General features: G+C 35.8%; 2 protein-coding genes across 9 annotated transcripts in view; both read left to right on the top strand.

Annotated features, from left to right (window-relative positions):
* The window catches only part of LOC108053019 (phosphatase and actin regulator 4), an 82,518-nt gene that overhangs the window by 27,400 nt on the left and 35,696 nt on the right, over positions 1-19,422 (top strand). The window contains exon 1 of one of the 8 annotated variants that reach the window (XM_044457685.1): positions 5,026-6,577. The exons of 6 other annotated variants lie outside the window; for them this stretch is intronic. In XM_044457685.1, the coding sequence (XP_044313620.1) occupies positions 6,541-6,577 (37 nt within the window). In that variant the 5' untranslated portion in view covers positions 5,026-6,540. Of the gene's footprint in view, positions 1-5,025; positions 6,578-19,422 lie in introns of those variants that run through there. One more of the 8 variants, XM_044457686.1, reaches the window with a different exon arrangement.
* On the top strand, positions 10,752-12,148 carry LOC108052462 (sodium channel protein Nach). Its single transcript, XM_017134840.2, is given in 4 exon segments — positions 10,752-11,097; positions 11,100-11,717; positions 11,784-11,966; positions 12,030-12,148. Coding segments are annotated over 4 exon segments (1,266 nt in total).

Genomic DNA, 19,422 nt, shown 5'->3' with positions numbered 1-19,422 from the left:
ATCACAATTAGTCATATTTCGAAAGACCGAAACCGGTTCATAAAAGAATTTCCATATTTCCACAGTTAAACTCGAGGAGATCTGGTTATGGAAAGTCAGCTTAAAAGTATTTAATGTCTTTTCGAGCTGGCAAAAATATGTTTTTTTATCGCTTAATACTAAAGCCGTAATAAGTCAGCATTTCCAAAGTTATAATCAAGGTTCCAAAAAATTATTTGTTGACAAACACTAAATGTTTTTAAAATATAATCATCTAGTTGGTCATTTTTTTAATTGTTTCAAGAAAAACTTTAAGACCTTGCTAAGTCATTTCGTAAAAGGGATCTGATAAACTTTTTGGAAACCCCCTCTAAAAGTACCCTGGAAAGTCATTGCATTCTTTTCAAACCGCAAGCCTTGTCACAGAAATTTGAATAAATGCAATTTAAATTGACTGAGCAAAGCAACAAAAATAAAAGGAAATTCGGGGAGAGGGCGAAACGCTTCGTCAGCGCCATCCACAAAATCATAAAACAAACAACAAACCAAATGAACCAGCAAAAAAAAAAAACACAAAAAGGAAAACATTCGCCTCTTGTATTTTCCTTCGTTTCGCCGACGAACAAAGCCCACAAAAGCGAAACAAAAATATTTTTGTTCCGAAAAGGAAAAACAAAAAAGTAAATTTTTGTGTAAATGCAACATGCGAGTGCATTAAGGTTAAAAAGAGAGGAAAAGTGAAGAAGGCAAATTAAACATGGTTGAACTTCTGCCGCCCACTTTTCCCCCATTTTCCACACGCCAAACGTACTGTCTAATTTATGTATGTCTGTAAAAATAGGGTGATACTATTGTTTTTTGTACTTCTTTTTGTGGTTTTTAAATCAATAATTTAGGTACAAAATGAAAAGAGAAAAAAAAAATTTAATAAGACATTTAAAAAACGTTTATTACTCATACGTAGTGTTGCTTACCTCTCAGTTTTTCACTGGTTTTAAATTAAGTTAAATATTAAATAAAAATTGAAAATCAATGAAAAGTATTAAAAAAAATTTAATAATAGAAAAAATACATTATTTGAAATCTTTTTGAGTTATTTACTTGTTGTAAGGAGTTCCCAAACAGTTTTTGGAATCATCGGATTCAACACGAAGAATACCCTTTTATAATGATTATAATATTAATGTTTTTATGGAATGTTTTATAGACACCCTAGTGTCCATTAGCAGGGTGTTGCCGTATGTAAACCCCCCCGAAGAGGCACCCCTGCTCCATTTGGAACCCCCTTAGCCATACGCATTGCCACGCCATAAATTGCGCTCGCCTGCACGTCAGGAAGTCGTTGGAGCTGTCGAAAAAAAGGGGGGCAAAGGGGGTTGGGAGACACCCCCCTCCCCCCGAAAAGGGGGTGTAAAAAAGGGGAGGGACAGGGGCGTGCAGTAAACTTTAATTTTCCGCCATTCCACTTTCGGTTGACTGTTCGCTCACATTACGCATACGCAGCGTTGACGGCTGGGAAAAGTGTTGCCTGCCATTGGGCGGCTCTCTCTCTCTCGCTCTTTCACTGTTTCTCTGCATTTCTCTCTTTTTTCTCTGCATTCTCTCCCTTTGTTTTCTATTTCAACCGCTCTCTGGGTATATCCTTTTTATTTTCCCCATCCCTGTTCATTGTTTTGCATTGTTTTTTATGCCTTGCATTTTGAAACCCTTAAAAATGTGTTTCTAAAATTCAAACCAAAAAAATCCTAACAATTGTTTCTACTTCTAAATATTTAATGAGTATAAAAAATATATATTTGTTTGAATCATGTTTTTATGGAGATTTCCTGTTCTGATAAATTCTGCATTTTTTTTTTCAATTGCGAGGTCGATCACCTTTTTCCTGTTTGTTTTCCCATTGCATCCCTGCTGTGCATCTGTGTGTATCTGTGTGAAGAGTCTGTGTGCAAGTGTATGAGTATTTCTATTTCAAAATCATTTGACTAACAAATTGCCTTTCCTCGATTATTTTTTTATTTTTGCTCCCTGTTTCTATACACTTATCCACTGATGAATCATCTGCAGTTCAAGTTTCCCGTCAAGTTTTGCGTCAGTCATCAAATTGATAGAGTTTCCCGCTGAGGACAACACTTTTCAGTCATTGTTGGGATAGGTCACGCACTTTGTAATGAGAGTGCGCCGTACAGTGAACACCCATCCTGTTGCTCTCTCTTTACATTCCCGCTGGGAGCTTACCTAAGTGAGTTATGGCCATTAGTTTCGTTTTTATGGCCAAGTGCTTTGAGTTAATGACCACTGAAAGAAAAATGAAAGTTTGCTTAAATAGATAAGGGTATATTGAACTGCCAACAAAGAGATATCGAACAACAAGGGAAGAAACATATATACTTGCTTTATTAACTTATCTTTTTTTTTTAATTATTATAACAAAATGTACACATTTAAAAGGAGTTTTTGTTGAAATGCTTTGTTAAGTGAAATTTAATTTAATTTTTTCCAAATATTCAAATTACTTTTTAGAGTATATATAATGTTTGACAAACATCCCCGAAGAAACCTAAAATATACTCACACCAAATAGTTGCAGACTATCATGAATTACAAAGTAAACAAAAAGAAAAGAAATCCCTTGAGAAAGAAAAAAGCATACACTTTGTGATACAATATTGACTTTAGCCAGATAAATAAATGTATGATAAAATATTTATTTTGCCAGCGATATATAATTTATTATACAATATTTACTTTTGCCATTCCCATATCGTATTTCCCACCAATCTCCGCATTCTAATCTAATAAAGATTCTCCTCTTGTTTCGGCTCTTCCCCAAAATGAAATCTTATTAAAACCGCATTGCTGAAGATAAGCAATTTGTGTATATATCTTCTATATATAGAGTACACAATACCTAATTGAGTCAGCCTGATAATGCAATTAGTCGGGGCCAATGGGAATGTGTGGAGATTTCTACTGTCTTCACGACACTCGTAATCTTAGCCAGACATTTCATATAATTCTCGCTTCTTTTCCTCGAAGGTTGGGCATACTTACTCATCAAGAGTGTTTTATGGTTGGAAGGGGAAGTGATAAAGTATAGATTGCATAAACGAGACTTCCAAGTAATCAATTTTTTATAGCCCATTACAAAATTAAAAGAAATGGAAAATATGTTGTTTCTGGTCCACCTATTAATTATTAATTTAAAGTGAAACCCCTTTTAAATCTGCTCCTAAATTTCCCGCACGATATTCAATTTTCTCGTCTTTCCACCTGATGTGGTTTTCTTGTTTTATTTGTTTTGGCTGACCAACGGCTCATTAGTTGAGGTCACCTGATGAATGAATTCGTTCCAATTTGTTTACCCTCCCAGCGGACGGACAACTATCTCTGTATTATAATGGAAATTAATGTGCAAAGTCGCCCGCGCTAAATCGATTTTCATTCACAGCTGTGTGTTGTTTGTATGCGAATTTAATTTGGCTAATTAAAATCCGAAAAAAAGGCGGTGGGTTCGGTGGTAAAGTCAATAGCCCAATCGGGGTGACCAAATAGAGACGAGACCACTCCCATTTTAATACCTATATATTTTGTTCGCTTGCATGTCCGACGCTCGTAATTCCGACATTTGGATATCCGGTTCCTGTTCGCGAGACAACACATGCAAATGACTCAACAGGGTCCGCTTTTCCATTGTTTTGGAGCTTTTCCTCCGTTGTGTTTTCCTTTTTCCAGCGGGTGGGTGGTCGATCTACTTGAGCCGCGGCTAATTTGTTGTTCAAATTTATATTTCTCAGGATATACATATACAAGTATTTCGGCCGCCTCGACCCTCGAGCTCATTAATTAGCAAATTCTTTTCGCCGTTTTTCCAATTTATTGTTTTCCCATTCCCCCGTGTAAACATATTGCCAAAAGGCAGAGCCAAAGAGCAAATGGGCGAAAAACAAACTGAACAACACACAAAAATCTTTCATTTTCTCATTTTTCATTTTTCATTCATACACTATTGTTGGTTGAAGATTGTTTAACATTTCTGTTTGTTTGAAAAATTGTGGGAAAACTGATAAATGATGAAAAGAAGATATTAATAAATGGCTTAGTGGTTGGAACCTTTAAAAATAGTTTGTAAACTCTTTGTAGTTTCGTTATTTAATTTGTACTTCTATTATGATATTGATAAAATATATTTTTCTTTTATTCATTACAATTGCCTTTAACTAATTTTATTTATAATATTTTTAATGTAATCCCCATGTTCCATAACTTTTTTAATTGATGTCTAAAATGTTTAATTTTTGTTTTGTGTGATATACAGAATTAGGGAAGAGTGTTTATAATTCGTTTTCTCTTTTAAAAATTTACTTCCTCCACTTGCTACTCAGCTCGCATTTCGCCATCTTCGCTGCAGTGATGGCAACAATTTCGAGATACATTTTTAAAGGCGCCATAAAAGTCGAATGATGACAATGTCAATGTCTTGCCCCCCGTCCCCCCGCATTGTTTCACCTCTGGCAGCATGTGCTACTGACCTCCAGCCGGGGCCATAAAATCCACACTGCGGAGCAGCGAGTGATGGGGAGAGATATGGAAGAGATATTGGTACAGAATGTGGGCGCCATCAATTATAATTCTCGCGCGCAAAAAATACACTTTTATGGTGGCGTATACTTGATGTGGTCGTCCGTTGATTTCCCATGTTCGTTTCGCTTTCGCTGATCTGTGTGTGTGTGTGTTTAATTATGAACAATTGGCTGGCGAGAAATTTGTCTCACTGCAACTTCCGGTATTTCATTTCTCATTTCTCATTTTTCAGGCTGCCTTTTCGCGGTTCTTATTTATTCCCAGAACCCCATTGTATAAAGCCCCCATTTCCCGCAGCTTGAATTCAGTTTAAATTGGAATTTTTTGTGGGTGGATTTTTGATCAATGCAGTCACAGTTTTTCCTCCCTCTGTCTGAATATATATATGTATATATATATATATATCGGCCCGTGCCTGTCGCATTGGCTTTCGGATAATCTTTATCAATTTGGGCCACTGACAGTTTCTCTGCTAGAGTGTTTGTTTGTGTCTGCCGCTTATTTATGGACAATGGGCTGCTTGTTTAAGCAAATATGGCTACAATTCAGGCCAGTAGATTTCAAGTGGGTAGCATTGCCATTTTAAAGTTTCCACTGAAATTTAGACCATGTGTGAAAAGTGGTCATGAGTGTTTTCGACGGCACAAAGTTGATTGCGTAAAATGTTTTTTTGTTATTTGTAAATAGATTAGATGATATCACACTATTAAATAATCAAATTATTTAAACTAAATGACCTTGCTGGTGATTTTTTGAATACCTCATTTAAATAAATGACAAATAATATGTAATTTGCATTAATTTAAGCAAATGAAATAGTAATTGATTTGATTGTCGTTTAAAGAGCGGTGTCAAACAATATTTTTAATAGATAATATTAAGAAATCAATGACATTTAATTTCCTGGGGGCTTAATAACAAATAATAACTCGAGAGCTTTGACGCATTTTTATCCCCTGGCCGTAAATAGATTTTACGAGTAAATGACCTTGTCTATCCATCGGTTTTATCATAAAGTCATCCAATTTATCAACCCCAAAAATATATTCACCCAACCGAAATACAAGCACAAAAAGCGTACGCAGCTTCCTTAAATGTTTATGATTAATTTCACATAATTATTAATAAGCATTTTAATTGGTTCCTGCTGGCGTGTCAGAGATTCTCTTTTGTGATATTATAAATTAAAATTCAACAAACACAAACCACAACAACTGCACAATCAAGTAAAATAAATTACAAAATGCAAGCGCACAATTGAATGAAAGAGCAGCAAAAAGACGAGGAGATATAAAACAGCAGCGGGTGAAATCATCGAGAATGAGCAAATTTTCCACAATCATCGCACAAAGATAATTCCGCAAAACCGAAAGCCAAAAAAGGAAAAGCAATCAGAGAGGCAAGACGACTAAAAAAGCAACGCAACATAAGAAACTAAAACCAATTTGAAGTGATAATCAATAAATGAAAAAAAAACACGCGCAACGCAAAGCAAAATCAAATTAAAAGGCTTTAATAGCAATAGACAACATAGCAACAACACCAATCAACAACTAGAATATATATGTGATAAAGTCAAGTGTAAATCAGAGTTTGAGTGTGTGTATGATGAACGGTGTGCAATCATAAATAAAAGTTTCATGGGGCTTATTGCATAAATTCCCGTTAACCGTTAAGAGTGATAAGGTCCGACGCTAAGGTCCCATAAACCCAGATTGCGTGTTAAATAATACATGGCCGAAAAGACAGAGAGCAGCGAAACAGCGAAAGATTAGGTTTATTCCCATAACTGCCATTTTCAACATTACTTTCTCCGATGTCGTTCACTTTCCCGAGACTCGAACCTCAACTACAACAACCAACACACCAACAAAATCACCAATAACAACAACTTCAACAACTCAATAAAAAGTAGAAAGGATAAGGATTTAATTGAGAGACAAGCGAATCGGCTTGAAGGGCGACATCAAAGCCACGCTGATGATGGGCTACATCATGGGTTGTGCTTGTTTCAAAGGTAGGAAAAAACAAGTGTTGAAGACAAGTGTGTATACACTGAGAAAAAATTGGGGTATTGGGATAAAATATCAATGAAATTTAGATTTTTAATTAATTGAAAACAATTATTTTATTTAAAAAACAAAAGACAAAAAAGATTATAGACAGATATAAAATTAAACACATTTGCAAGTAATTTAAAACTAATAAATTTCTTGTGATTTGTGTTCATATAAAATTTAATCAAATATGTAGGCAAATTTCAGAATGAAAAAATTAAATAAATTAATAGTTCAGTTGAATATTATTTTTTGTCGACCAGTGTAAATTGGAATGTGAAGAGTATGCGAATGAGAATGTGAATTGCGTGCCAAAGTCAGCAAAGTGGAATTCAAAATACTTCTAAAAGTTAAATGAGGGGTAAATTGGTACTCACTAAATTAACTTTTAGAAACAAATATTGTTTAAAAATATTATTAACTAAATGCATTATTTAAAAAAAAAACAAAATTGAATTTTGTTTTATGGAAGTTGATGGCATTTCTTGAAAGTAACATTGAAAAATGTGTTTACAAAAAGCGGTTAACCTTTAAGAAAAGTTATCCTCGCCCTTAAAAGTTTGAACAAAATAGTTTGCTTCTCTTTAGAACTAATCAAAGTTTTAGAGTAAATTTAATAAACTTTTAAGTTTTATGAAAGTTATTAGTCAGAAATACAGTGTCCTCCAGTCGATCCCCTTTCCACTAAATGCTTTTCAATTGTCAATCGTCAACCTGTCACCACCCACGGTTTTCCGATCCACTCGTTGGGCTTTTCCTTCCGCTCATTAGGCGAGAAAAATCTGAGGATAAAAAAGACTCGCAGCTTGAGGCTTTTCCCATTTGGTCACGCTTTTTTCGGTTTTTCTCGCATCCTGCTGCACACGCATTTTCGCATTTTTCTATGCAACGTCACCGAGACGACGTCACAGAAGCGGAAATGAGAGCCTGCGCTCTGCATCCTGCGCGCTCTTTATCCTTATTTTCTCTCTCCTCTGTTAAGTTTTCCTTTTAACATTCCCATAACACTTATTTTTAACATTTTTTATAGCACCTTGAGTATTTTCTTATTTTTTGTGCATTTCGCATGACGATTTTCTTCTCTGGTTTTTGGTTTTTGCTACTTTTTATCGTTTTTACCGACTATACTTTGTTTTTTGCCTTTTTCGTCCTGCCATTTGGTTGTGTCCCTGTGGGTGAAAATAGCTCGATAGCCTTTTTGAGTGCAATGTGATTTTTATGTTGTCTTTTGCACTTTCCTTGTTGTTTTCGCTTCTGGCTGAATGTTTGTGGATTTTTTGTTTCGGTCCTTGAGTTTGTTTATCTGGTTAGATTGGAATACGTAAGGTATATAACGTATACGAGGCGGTGGCTTGATTTGTTTAGAGGTGAAGTGCACTCTCTGTTTACCTTGCGGTCTTTCTGTTTGTCCTGATTGTCAGTCAAACTCAACCTTGACTGCACTTTATTTCATCGGCTGATCGGTTGTTAGTTTGGGGTTAATTTTTAGTGGATGTTAACCTTTAGAGCAAAATATCTTGCGGAGAAATATTTATTTTAAGGTTGTTTATCTTTTGATTCAAAAATAAAAAAAAAATTAAATATTATAAGAAATAAAGGTAGTAATATAAAAATGTTTGTACTATTTTAAAAGGCATATTTAATAAGTCTCTCATATTAAATGTGTTGAAGAATTTCGGGTATTTACTTTATTTTTAACACCTGGTATTTTAAACTCTGTGTGAATGGTTAGCATTCTTTGACCATCTCGTTTGAGGCATTTCCTGTGACTTGCGATGGCAGAGAATGCCTTTGGGCACTTAGCAGCCTCCTTTTGCTGCTTTTAGCCCCCTTTCTCCCCACTTTCTCCACCTTTATCTAGTCCTTGCTCTTGCATTCCATAAACCACGAAGTATGAGTAAGCACTTAACCCTTTCTTTGTCCGCTTTCTCTTACCTCTTTCTCCTTTCCCATTTCTCATTTCTCCTTCTCCAATTCTCTTGCTCTCTTGCATTCCTGACACGCATTGCAAGTCTAACCTTTCACATTTATGCGTTGCACACGCCCATTTGCCGCCCCCTTTTTCTCTTCTGGTTAGTTTTATTAAATTTTTGTGCTATTTTTACTGATGCAATTTTACAGCGGAAGCGAGGAAATCGAGACAACCGTGGAGAAAGTGGGAGAAAGGGTTGAGTACGGAGAAAGGGGGAAGGAGGCTGCCTAAGTGCTTGGCCCATTAAAGTATGCAATCATTTTGCGGTTAGTTGCCCTTGTCTTCCTTCCTCCTAAATCACTTCAACCCCTCACCACCACCTAGCTTCTCCAGTTTCCAAAACCCCTTTCCCTTCAGCAATTTCCCCGCTTTTACGGCTGCATAAATTCCGCCACTGGCAATCGCCTTTAACCACTTTGCTAATCCATTATAAGGTCGCCAGTTTCTTGGCAGGATTAACCATTCCTCAAGGTGTTTTCTTGGTTATTAACAGGTGCACTATTTTTTGACTACCTTTTTGAGTGGCTAATTTATAAACAGGACTATAAAAGTACTCAAATTCTACGCAAAGAAGGTTTTCTTTCTATAACCTTAAGCAATTTCTTTGGGTTTTAAATTGAACTTGGCTTTTAAGGTATTTTAAAAATATTTATTTGGTTTTGAGAAACTAATTCGCTATGAATACTGCAAATTATCTATAAGGTAATTAATATATATAACTATAAATTGATAATCTTTCTGAAATGCGATATTCCTCAAAACTAAATGGTATAAAAAATCCCTTTCATCTTTGACATTTGTGCCATATTTTTTTTGTTTTGCGTTGTCTGATTCTGTGGGCCAAGTTCATTCATAAACAAATTAGTGGAATTTCTTTTCTTCTTCTTCCAAGTCTATGCCCCCACAATTTAATCGAAAACACAACGTACCGCCCCTCAATTTTTCACCCCTCTCGTCTCGAAGTGAAACACACGTAGAAGCTACGTATAAATAAATAAATAAACAAGCGTTTAATTGAACCGGAAATTATTGTGTGTGGGTTGTGTGTATGCTTCTTCTTCTGCATCTCCCATGTGTGTGTGTGTGAGTGTGTGCATTGGTGTGCGTGCGAGTGTGTTTCTTATTGGAATTTGTTGTTCACTTTTATTTAGTTTTATCCCACAGATGTTGTTGTTTGTTCGGATTGCGTTTTAGCTCTTCAACTTGTTTGCCCAGTTGGTTTATTGTGGTTGAAAAGAGAAGGGTATACTGGGGGGTGAAAGAGACAGGGCGAGGAGATTACAAGCTAGTTTCTCGCTTTGGGCCAACAAAAATATATACATGTTCCTCTGATTAGTTTTATTCTCGGTTTTGGTAACAAGTGCCAGAGATTTAAGCTGTAATAGGATTATGTAGTAAAGTTTCTTGAATATTTATTGTAACACTTAAAGAGGTTTTCTTAGAGTAAAAGCTTATCTACGGTTAAATTGGGCTAACTATTATTTTTATTGCTGGTTTATTGTTAATTTTATCAATTTTTACGGGGGGAAAAAACTTTTGTTCGTATTGAGATGTTGTATTTACATTTGCAATAAAACAAATAAATGAGAAAATGAAATCCAATTTAATTTTATTGTAACTTTAATTGTGATCATTTCTACAAAGGCATTATTAGAAAAAAAAAATTTTTATTTGTTAATTCCAGTAGTTGAAAATTAATTAAATTTCCTACTAGTCTGTTAAATCAACAATTAAACATTTAAGTAGCTTTACAGAGAATTAGGTATTCAATTCATGATGTTATTTAGAAATGGGGGGGGAGTTCCCTACCAAATCCCATTAATATGCAACCCCTCGCATTAGCGTGATATTTTCGATGTGCATGTATGGGTGGTGTATCTGTGTGTTTGCTTTGTGTATCTTGCAGCACTTTCTGCTAAATTACAGTTGACAGCCGTTGCATGTTCCGACTTACGATACTCGACATTTTCCATTTCCATTAATGGCTACTCAGCCACGCCCCCAACTTGTTGAGTTAAATATAATATGACGTTATTTATTTGACTGGAGACCTTCGAGGAGCTATCTTCAGTGGATAATCGGGTGTCCCAATACCATAATTACCCGGCTGGAGGACTATAAAGTATCCTGCGGACAACGAAGGACACTTTAGTGCCGCCAAAATGTCTCGAATTGTGACAGCTTTCAATATTACGGTTGTGGAATATTTTCGAAAAACCAGTCTCAATGGTTTCGGTCTGCTTTACTTTATCAGAAAACGTAAAATTCAGAGAATCTTTTGGTTTTTGTTTATTAGCTTTGGCATACTTTTTGCTGGCTATGCCGTATTCGAAATGATTCTGGATTTTCTCAGCTACTCAACTGTTACAGATCTCTCGGAATTTAAAGTAGCAGAAGAGGAAATGCATTTTCCTGAGCTAAAAATATGTAGTGGGTATAGATTTAGTCGCAGGAAAGTGCTTAATTACGTAGAGGATTTGGGTAATCCTAATAACAAATCCCAGGAATTTTTTTGAAGGAATTGTCATTGCTTTCTGGGTATTTTGCTCCTTTGTCTGTTGATTCAGAGGAGGTTTTCCAAGTAAATGCTTTTCTAGATATAAAGAATATTACTTCTCTTTTATTGAGCTTAACTCCCGCTTGTGAATCTTTAATATTAAGTTGCAAAGTTAATAAAATCTCGACGAATTGTTCAGAGTTATTTATATTAAAGGCTACCAGTCTAGGCAATTGCTGTGTTTTAAGCAAGGGAAATCTCACAGGAGAACTTTCCCTTTTTCTAGATTCCTCACAAGAAGATGAATTTCCTTTAAAAGATAACTTTCCCGGCTTTAGTTTACATGCTCCAAGTTGGCTGGGTAGAATTAGCATTAACCCTGGCGAAATGGCAGCTATACAAGTTGAAGTTATGGAACTTCAGGGAAATCCTCAATTAAAAGAGTATGCCATAGAAAAGCGAGGTTGTTATTTTCCTCAAGAGGGTGAAAGTGAGGAGAAGTGCCTCAATGAGTGTAGAATAAAAGCCACGTTAATTAATTGCCAGTGTGTGCCATATCCATTCGAGTTGAGCAAGAAGAACTTTAAACATTGCACTTTGGAGAATATAAGTTGTTTGCAGTTGGTCGAGAGTAAGTTAACATTTTTTCTCGCTTTATAAAACTCTTCAATAATAATTAATTATAATAAAAACCCAGAGAATTGGTCGCCATCTCAGTGTCCCGATTGTTTGCCGCTCTGCAATCAATTGTTTTATAGACTAAAGAAACAAGTCGAGGGCAAATTGCATCCTTGGAGGAGTGAATTGAATTTTAAATTCAAAACACCACATCGCCAGCTGTACAAAACAATCACACTCTACCATTGGTATCAGATGCTGTGTGAGTTTATTTAACTTTTTAAAGATGCAATCCAATTTGAATATATATTTAATTAAACCCCAGCAAACATCGGTGGTGTTCTGGGCATTTGCATTGGCTGCTCCTTCATCAGTTTCTTCGAGTTGATCTACTTCATGGTCTTTCGTTTATGGTCCAACTATCTTCGGCAGCCAGAGATTTAATTAAGTCAAATGTTACACATACGCCGTGTGGGCAAATTTGTTGTGATTCATCTCGGTGACAACGTGCGAGCGACAGGGTCGCATTAATCTTGATGACTTGAATTGTAACTGAGGCGAAATAAATGAGTGAAAAAAGGATGGAGAGGGTGGGGTTCATGGGCGGTGGTGGGTGGGGTTTAGCTGGAGTGTGCCGATCATCAAGGTTAAGTGGTCTGCTGAGCCTCTTTTTCATCGTCTCGGCTTGTTCGCCATTCGTTGACTGGGGGCCACTTGACGACTACTGAACGGCAACAAAAAGATTCAGAGAAATGTCTCTCCTTGTATGTGAACTGTAAAAAAGTTTATACATTTAAAAATATAAAAAAAAAAACACTTTTAATTCCGTTTTTTGATGGAAACCCTTGTAAATAATAGTCAGATCTTGGAATGTCATACCTCGTTGAATTCGTTACGAAATTTCAAATCGATTGGTATACTCAGCTCAAAAATTTTATTTTTGGCCATATTTGGAAAAAAAAGCCAGTGTTACCCCTTATCAAAAATGCGAAAATTGGTCTAAAAATAAATTTTTAAAAATCCATCTGGAATTAATTGTATAGGTTCTCAGCTGCACAAAACAGTCAATGTTTTGGCTGTGCGTCTTATTTTGGCAAAGTTACAACAAAAAACCTTAAAAAATGTGTCTTAAATATGTTTTTTTACGACCAAAATCCAGAAAAATACCATTGTTTTTTAAGTTTTTAAGCAAAACCCTTGGAAATAATGGTCAGATCTTAGAATGTCATATATCGTTGGATTCGTTACAAAATTTCCCATTCATAGGTATTTACAGCTAGAAAATTTTATTTTGAAATCAAAATGAGAAAATCAAGGTCCCTTATCAAAAAGAAAAATCTCAAAAAAAAAATTTACCAAATCCACCTGAAATTGATTGTATGGGTTCTCAGCTGCATAAAACAGTCATTCTTTTGTCTGTGCGTCTTGTTTTGGCCAAGTTACTACAAAACACACATAAAAAAGGTGTTTATAAAAGATCAAATTGACCCAATTTTCGATAAAAATTATGAATTATACATTTTTTCAAAAAAAACCTGGAATGCTTAGTTTTTTAAAAAATATTATTTTTTAATGTCCAAAAACCCCGAAATAGTGTACTTGAGTTTCAGTTTATTGATCAAACAGTGGTCAAATGTGGGAATGCACTTTCTCGTTGATTTCGTCATAAAATTTCGAATCCATTGAAATTTTGTCAATTTTCTATTCTATTTTATTATCTGTATTTTATTCTCTTTAGTGTATTTTCTCTCAGTGAATTGGTGTGGGTGTGAATATCTTTCTTAAGTGCACCATGACGTGCGTTTTAATATATTGATTTTTTTCTCAAACGACTTGTCAACTTTTGAATAATAAAATTGTTCTTTCTTTCGTTGCAGGTGAGTTTTCCCAAGAAAATGGTGTCCCTACATTCAATAGCGTAAGTTTTATAACGTTTAAGATTTAAATTTTGAAAAACCTGCTAACAGAAAATGTAAATGGTCTGATAAATAACAGGGAAAAGCTTACAGAAGCTTTTGAAAGTAAGAAAATTGGCTAAGAAGGATTTTCTTTGGAAAAGCTTGTACAAAAAGCTTTTATTTTGGGGGCTTACATTGTGTTAAACAAAGTGAAATTTATATATCATCAGATAACACAAATCATGTTTAATCAATTGAAATGTAAGGCAGAGAAACTCATAAAATCAAACTCAAACCATGAATTATCAAAAATCTGGTGATAAAAACTGCAATCTAAGCATGGAGTGAAATCTAGGAGCTGCACACACATTTTAATAGTCTTCTGGGGGCAAAAAACATTGAGCAAGGCAAGGCGAACGTCTCCATTAATTTTAAAACCGCCAACTTATCAGGGCAGCGCGTCATGGTCCTAAGTGATTTTCCCCAGCTTCGTTGATTTACGGGGAAAGTGGGAAAGCGGATATCTGCTCTATATTTTACACATAGAGCCACTGAACGCAAGGACATGCGATGCCGTGTCCTTCACCTTCCCTAAAAAAAAAATGAGGAAAAATTTAAACATAAATATCTTTGAGCGGAGGAACCTTCGGCATTCCTTTTAAAGTATTCCGTATGCGGCGGCGGCGGCTTGTTCTGACATTATTATTTTTTATTCCTCTCGCTTTTTATTTCCCGGTTGATGAGCCGCTGATCAAAGGCATTCCAGACTGGCTTTTCCGGGCAACAGTTTCGGGGAAAATTGAATTGGTCCCGCTTAATGTGTCACATTACACTCATTTCAAGAGGTTCGATTTAGTGGCAACTAATTTGGTAAATTTGAGATGGGTATTGAGTGAAAATAGCCCTCAGGTTTTTTGGAGAAGAACGTTATTTAATGCTTGGTTATCCATGATTTATTAATTTCTGTTTACTAAAACATTTGGGAGAGTCTTCATATAGCAACATAAAGGGGGGATATTTTAAGAAAAATACTTGGAGTAAATACAGCTTCGAAAAATATACTTATACTTATTCTAAAGACTTAAAAAAAAGGGTAAATTTTTTCTTAATATTTAACAGTTTTTAAAGTAAACGTAAATGCCCAAATCAATTATTTCCTTTTTTACAAAATAATGTTTGACGAGAAGATTTAATTCACTTTACACATTTAAGGTGTGAAAAAGTGGTTTAATTTCTTTTGAAGTGGACATTACCATTAGCAACATGTGCAGAAACCTATTTCCAAAGGTCGTCTGTATGTGTGGGCAGTTGAAGAAAAGTTTTCGCTGCAAACTTGAAATGAAATTGCTTCGAATTAAACATTTCGAGCAGCTTAAACTTGTGTCTCAAATTGCCTGCCATTGTGTTCGGGGCTCGACAAACTCCGATCGGATGTGGGCCCCAAGGACATTCAGACATACCCAAATAGGACTCCGTTTCCCTTCCTTCACCTTCAGAGTCCTGCATCGATGTTGACTGTCTCATTTGCATAATTCTAATATGGAACATTTTTGGCCAGCAACAGCAGCTTCCTCAACTGTCCACCTACACCCATACACCCATACACGCCCATACACCCACACACACACACACACACACACCCATGCACACACGTACTTGGTTTTCGTCCTGGGCCAGGAGATTTGCATAAATAAAAGCGTAGTTGTGTCCTTGTCAACGTAAATTACGGCCATTTGATTTCGGCAATTACAACGCATTTTTGTGCAACAATTTTCCCTTTTTTTTCCCCCGCCTTTCCCCCGCATGATTTATATATTTTTTCTGGCGGGGCGATTTCAATTTAAGCTGCTCACTCAACTTCGACATGTTGGCCAAGTTAATAATGAGCTTATCCTTGGACTTGTCTGCAGTCGACAATATTTATTGTTGCTGTCCTGTCTGCAGGACTTCCTCTGTGATTTTTCCATTGTTCGCGGTTATTTTCCTGCAACCAAGTCGCAGCAATTTGGCTCTCGTCCCAAAAAGCAAAAAAAAAAAACCAATAAATAAATAGAAGGAAGGTAGACAACCTTGGCCATGAGAAGGACTTTCTATTTATCTATTTGGCCAACGCCAAGTTGCCGACTTGTTTTTTGGGCTATTTGCATTTTGCGGGCGGAAAATGAGAATGAAAATGATTATCATTTGTTTTCGTTAAGTTGGCTAAAACCAAACTGTCCAGAGCCAACAAGTTGTGGCAGCTCATAAAAATGAATTACGTGCGACGGAGTCCCAAGGATTCCGTAGTTTATCTAAGCTTTTCCTTCTGCATTCTGCCTTTTGCCTAGATTTTTCCCAGATCTCCAGGACTAAGCTTGTTTGGTGCGGTTTTTGGGAACAAGGCAACAGCATATTCACTCTTCTACGACACGGGACAGTTTTGTTGTGGTTTAAAGGAATGCAAATTGAATTTGGCGGGGTAAATTTATGTATGGCGAAATTCGTAAAATATGCGTTTGATTTCAAAGCCATACAAGATTGGAGTTGTAATAAATGTATTTCCATATTTTTTTCTCATCAATTTATGCTCACGCGGAAGTTATTGCGTATCATATTTTTTTAACTTTCAGTAGATTACACAAAATTTACAGAAAAAAGAGGATAAAGAAAAATATAATGTTAGCGCAAAAAAATCGTTGTGTTATAGAACAAATTAAAATATAACCAATGTATGACCTCGAGTAAACCAATAGCTACAAAAAAATATATTTAATTAATTTATTTAATTTAAATTAATTTTTGAAAATAATTTAGATAATAAAATGTACGCCTTTTGTGAATGTTTAATTGTTTAAATGTTTAAATTTAATTAAATTTCTTAGCTCAAGAAATAGAAATACAATTATCTTAGCCTTATATTCTTTGATCTCAAATTTACATTGAACATTAGATTCTTCAAATTAAGTATGCCAAAGTCACTGAGGAATTTCTCCGTTGGCAAACAAATTGAATCGTTTCGTCCGATTACAAAAAAATAATTCAAAATAATTTGTATCGATTTTCGTGAAGAGCTCCTCTTTTTTTGCTCCCCCAAACGACTATTTTGCCTGCATCAATTCGTCCTTTGCGATTTACATGATTTTCCTTTGCCTTTGCCTTTACCGACTTTCCAATCCGCTTTTCCGCATTTCCCCCGCTGCCCTTGACCATTGTGTAAGTCGAAGTCTTATGCAAATGCTTTCAGGGACGAGTCCTCTCAATCGTGGAGAGCTCCTGTCGTCCTGTCCGTTCAATCAAAGTTGACACTGCCTGGCGGGAACATCCTGGATGTTCGGGATTGTCATTTTCAGTGTTGCGTGTGGGCGTCGTTTTAAAGTGATTTTATTTATGCAACGGCATGTGCTCGCTGAGCTGAGTTCTTAACCGAATTTCGAATGCAAATTTTGCACGTGCTTCGTCTTTGTGTGCGTTTAATTATTAAAATTTAATTTGGCCAATTCTTAAGCTTGCCTCGGCCTTTTTCCCAACCCGAAAATCAAACTGGTAACTGCTCTAATATAGGGGACACCGAGTCCTTTGTCTGGCGAGCAAACAACCTGTTTGCATCCTTAAAAAAAAATCTAAAATATGACCCGAAATAGTTTCTTTTCATTTTTTTCTGAGGACAATGGCACATCATTGTTATTCCTGTTGCTCCTCTCTTTTAGCTGATAAATTTCTGATGACTTGCGTCACTGGCATTTTTAATGCAAAAGGAAAAGTTTCCGTTTGCGTAAGAGAACTGGGCAGCATTTTAAGAGAACCAAAAAGCTTTCCGATTTTCCCAGCACGTGCCGTTTTTGTCGGCGAAAAGCGAATTCAAGTTCAAGTCGCACAACATTGAAAGCCAAGTTCACAGGCTCCAAGGCTCCCTCGCCCTCTCTCTTTCTATCCGTGTCATGCTCTCTCTTTCTGCGGCGCTGACTATGTATTTTTGTGATTATGTAAGCAGTTTCTGTGTTGCTCCAACTATTTATCCTTTGTTGATTATTATTTACTACCATTTCAGCAGATGGCATATAAAATATATAACAAAGAAGACATTAACAATTTAGTTTAGAATTAAGTTAAAACGGTAATAATATTTTAAAGAATATTGTAAAGAAATAAATTATTAATTTAGAAATACTTGATTTCAAACAAAGATATATTTCAAATATATATATTTCAGAAAATAACTATACAATTAAATGCAAAAAGTTGTTATATTTTATATGCTGTTAGTACTAAAATAAGAAAGAACAACATATGTTTTATCGTCTTTTATAACCTTCAAATTTATTTTTTAACAACTTTTTTTAAAACATATTTTTATAATGTACTTCAAATGTATATGAAGTTCTCTACGTTCTTTTGACAAGGTTTAAAAGCCTGCCTATTCCTTGTTTTTCCTACAGTTTTTCATCCTTGTTATCTTTAGTTTTTATTTTTGTTGAGGCCAAAAAATTTCAATTGCATTTTCGGGTATTTGTTTTTCATTTTCCTTGGCATCAAGGCTCAATGCTGGCAGCGCCGCCCTTTTTGTGATTCCTCACCAGCTTTATCTGTTGTTTGTTGTATGTTTTCTTTTTAGCCTTCTTTTTGCCGTTTCCCCCCCTTCACTTCCCTTGTCAATGGGAACAACAAAGCGGAAGGATATCCGCCGCCATAGTTTTCCCCGTCTTTTTCTTTGTCCCATCTGGCTGTCTCTTTCTCCGCACCTCCACCCGTCCCTTTCTGCGTGTTTTGGCATTCATTGCGTGCTTGTCTCACATATCTTAGCTTCTATAGCTTATATATGTTCGCTGCAGCATCCATAAAATTGTGTAAACTTGTGTTTTCTATACCAACTACTTGGCATTGGTTTTCCCTCTGTACTTTTGGTAAGAGATGAAGATTTTCCCTTGTTGCGCATTCGAAATGAAGTCTGATTTTCCCCGAGGGCAGCTCCAATGTATTCCTGGCCTTGATTAGCTTTCGGTTTCGCCCTGGAGATTCCGAGAATTTCAGTTCAAATCGCAGTACCACTGGTTTATATTTAGACCCGATGTTTAACCTTGTGCGCCAAGGCACACTTCCTTTTCGGCTTGTCACTATTGTGGGTTTCCCTCGCAGCCAGATGACAATGATGGAGCCTGGCGTTGATGGTGCGGGAATCAAAAGGACAGGGACACGGGCAGAAGGACATGGCCAAGGACGCGCCAGGAAATGAGAAGGGCGACACTCACTGCCATCGAGATATGACTTTGAAGTGTTTGCTCATCAACGCGAAAGTTATCTCCCCGACACTTTTCCCCCAACTTCAATAGTTTTCTGCGTAATGAACTTTCGCTGTAGAGGCTATCGAATAAAATGCACCTGTTAATAGGAATTATTTAACTTTGAAAAGGGGTAGTAAACTGCATATAAAAGTGAAAGTTTATTTAACCTAAATTATATATATATAAATATATAAGATTCTATGAAACAAGAGTTACAGAAAGCTTATGCTATTCATTCCAAAAACAGTAAAAATAAAAATGGTTTTGTATCAGCCCTAGAAATCCCTAAAATTAAATTGTTGAAACTTTAGTAAAATACATTTTATTTTGTAAAAATATTTTTAATCTTTTATAATATCTTAGGTCTATTTTTTATGGAGCTACCCTATAGTTAAGTCTATATCCCGTCGCCTGCTAATGACTTGGACTTGGGCTCTTTTAATTTGCTGCTTGTCTGCCACATGCCATTCGGCATTAATTTAGCAACAGTCTCCTTTTCCCTCCTTTGGTTTATGTTCACTTAATTACAATAATTCATCAACTTGTTTTCGTTCTATAGAAA

Source organism: Drosophila rhopaloa, unplaced genomic scaffold, assembly GCF_018152115.1.
Source record: "Drosophila rhopaloa isolate 14029-0021.01 unplaced genomic scaffold, ASM1815211v1 contig_163, whole genome shotgun sequence".
NCBI classification, from domain to species: Eukaryota; Metazoa; Arthropoda; class Insecta; order Diptera; family Drosophilidae; genus Drosophila; species Drosophila rhopaloa.
This window is presented reverse-complemented; position numbering and strand designations above follow the sequence as displayed.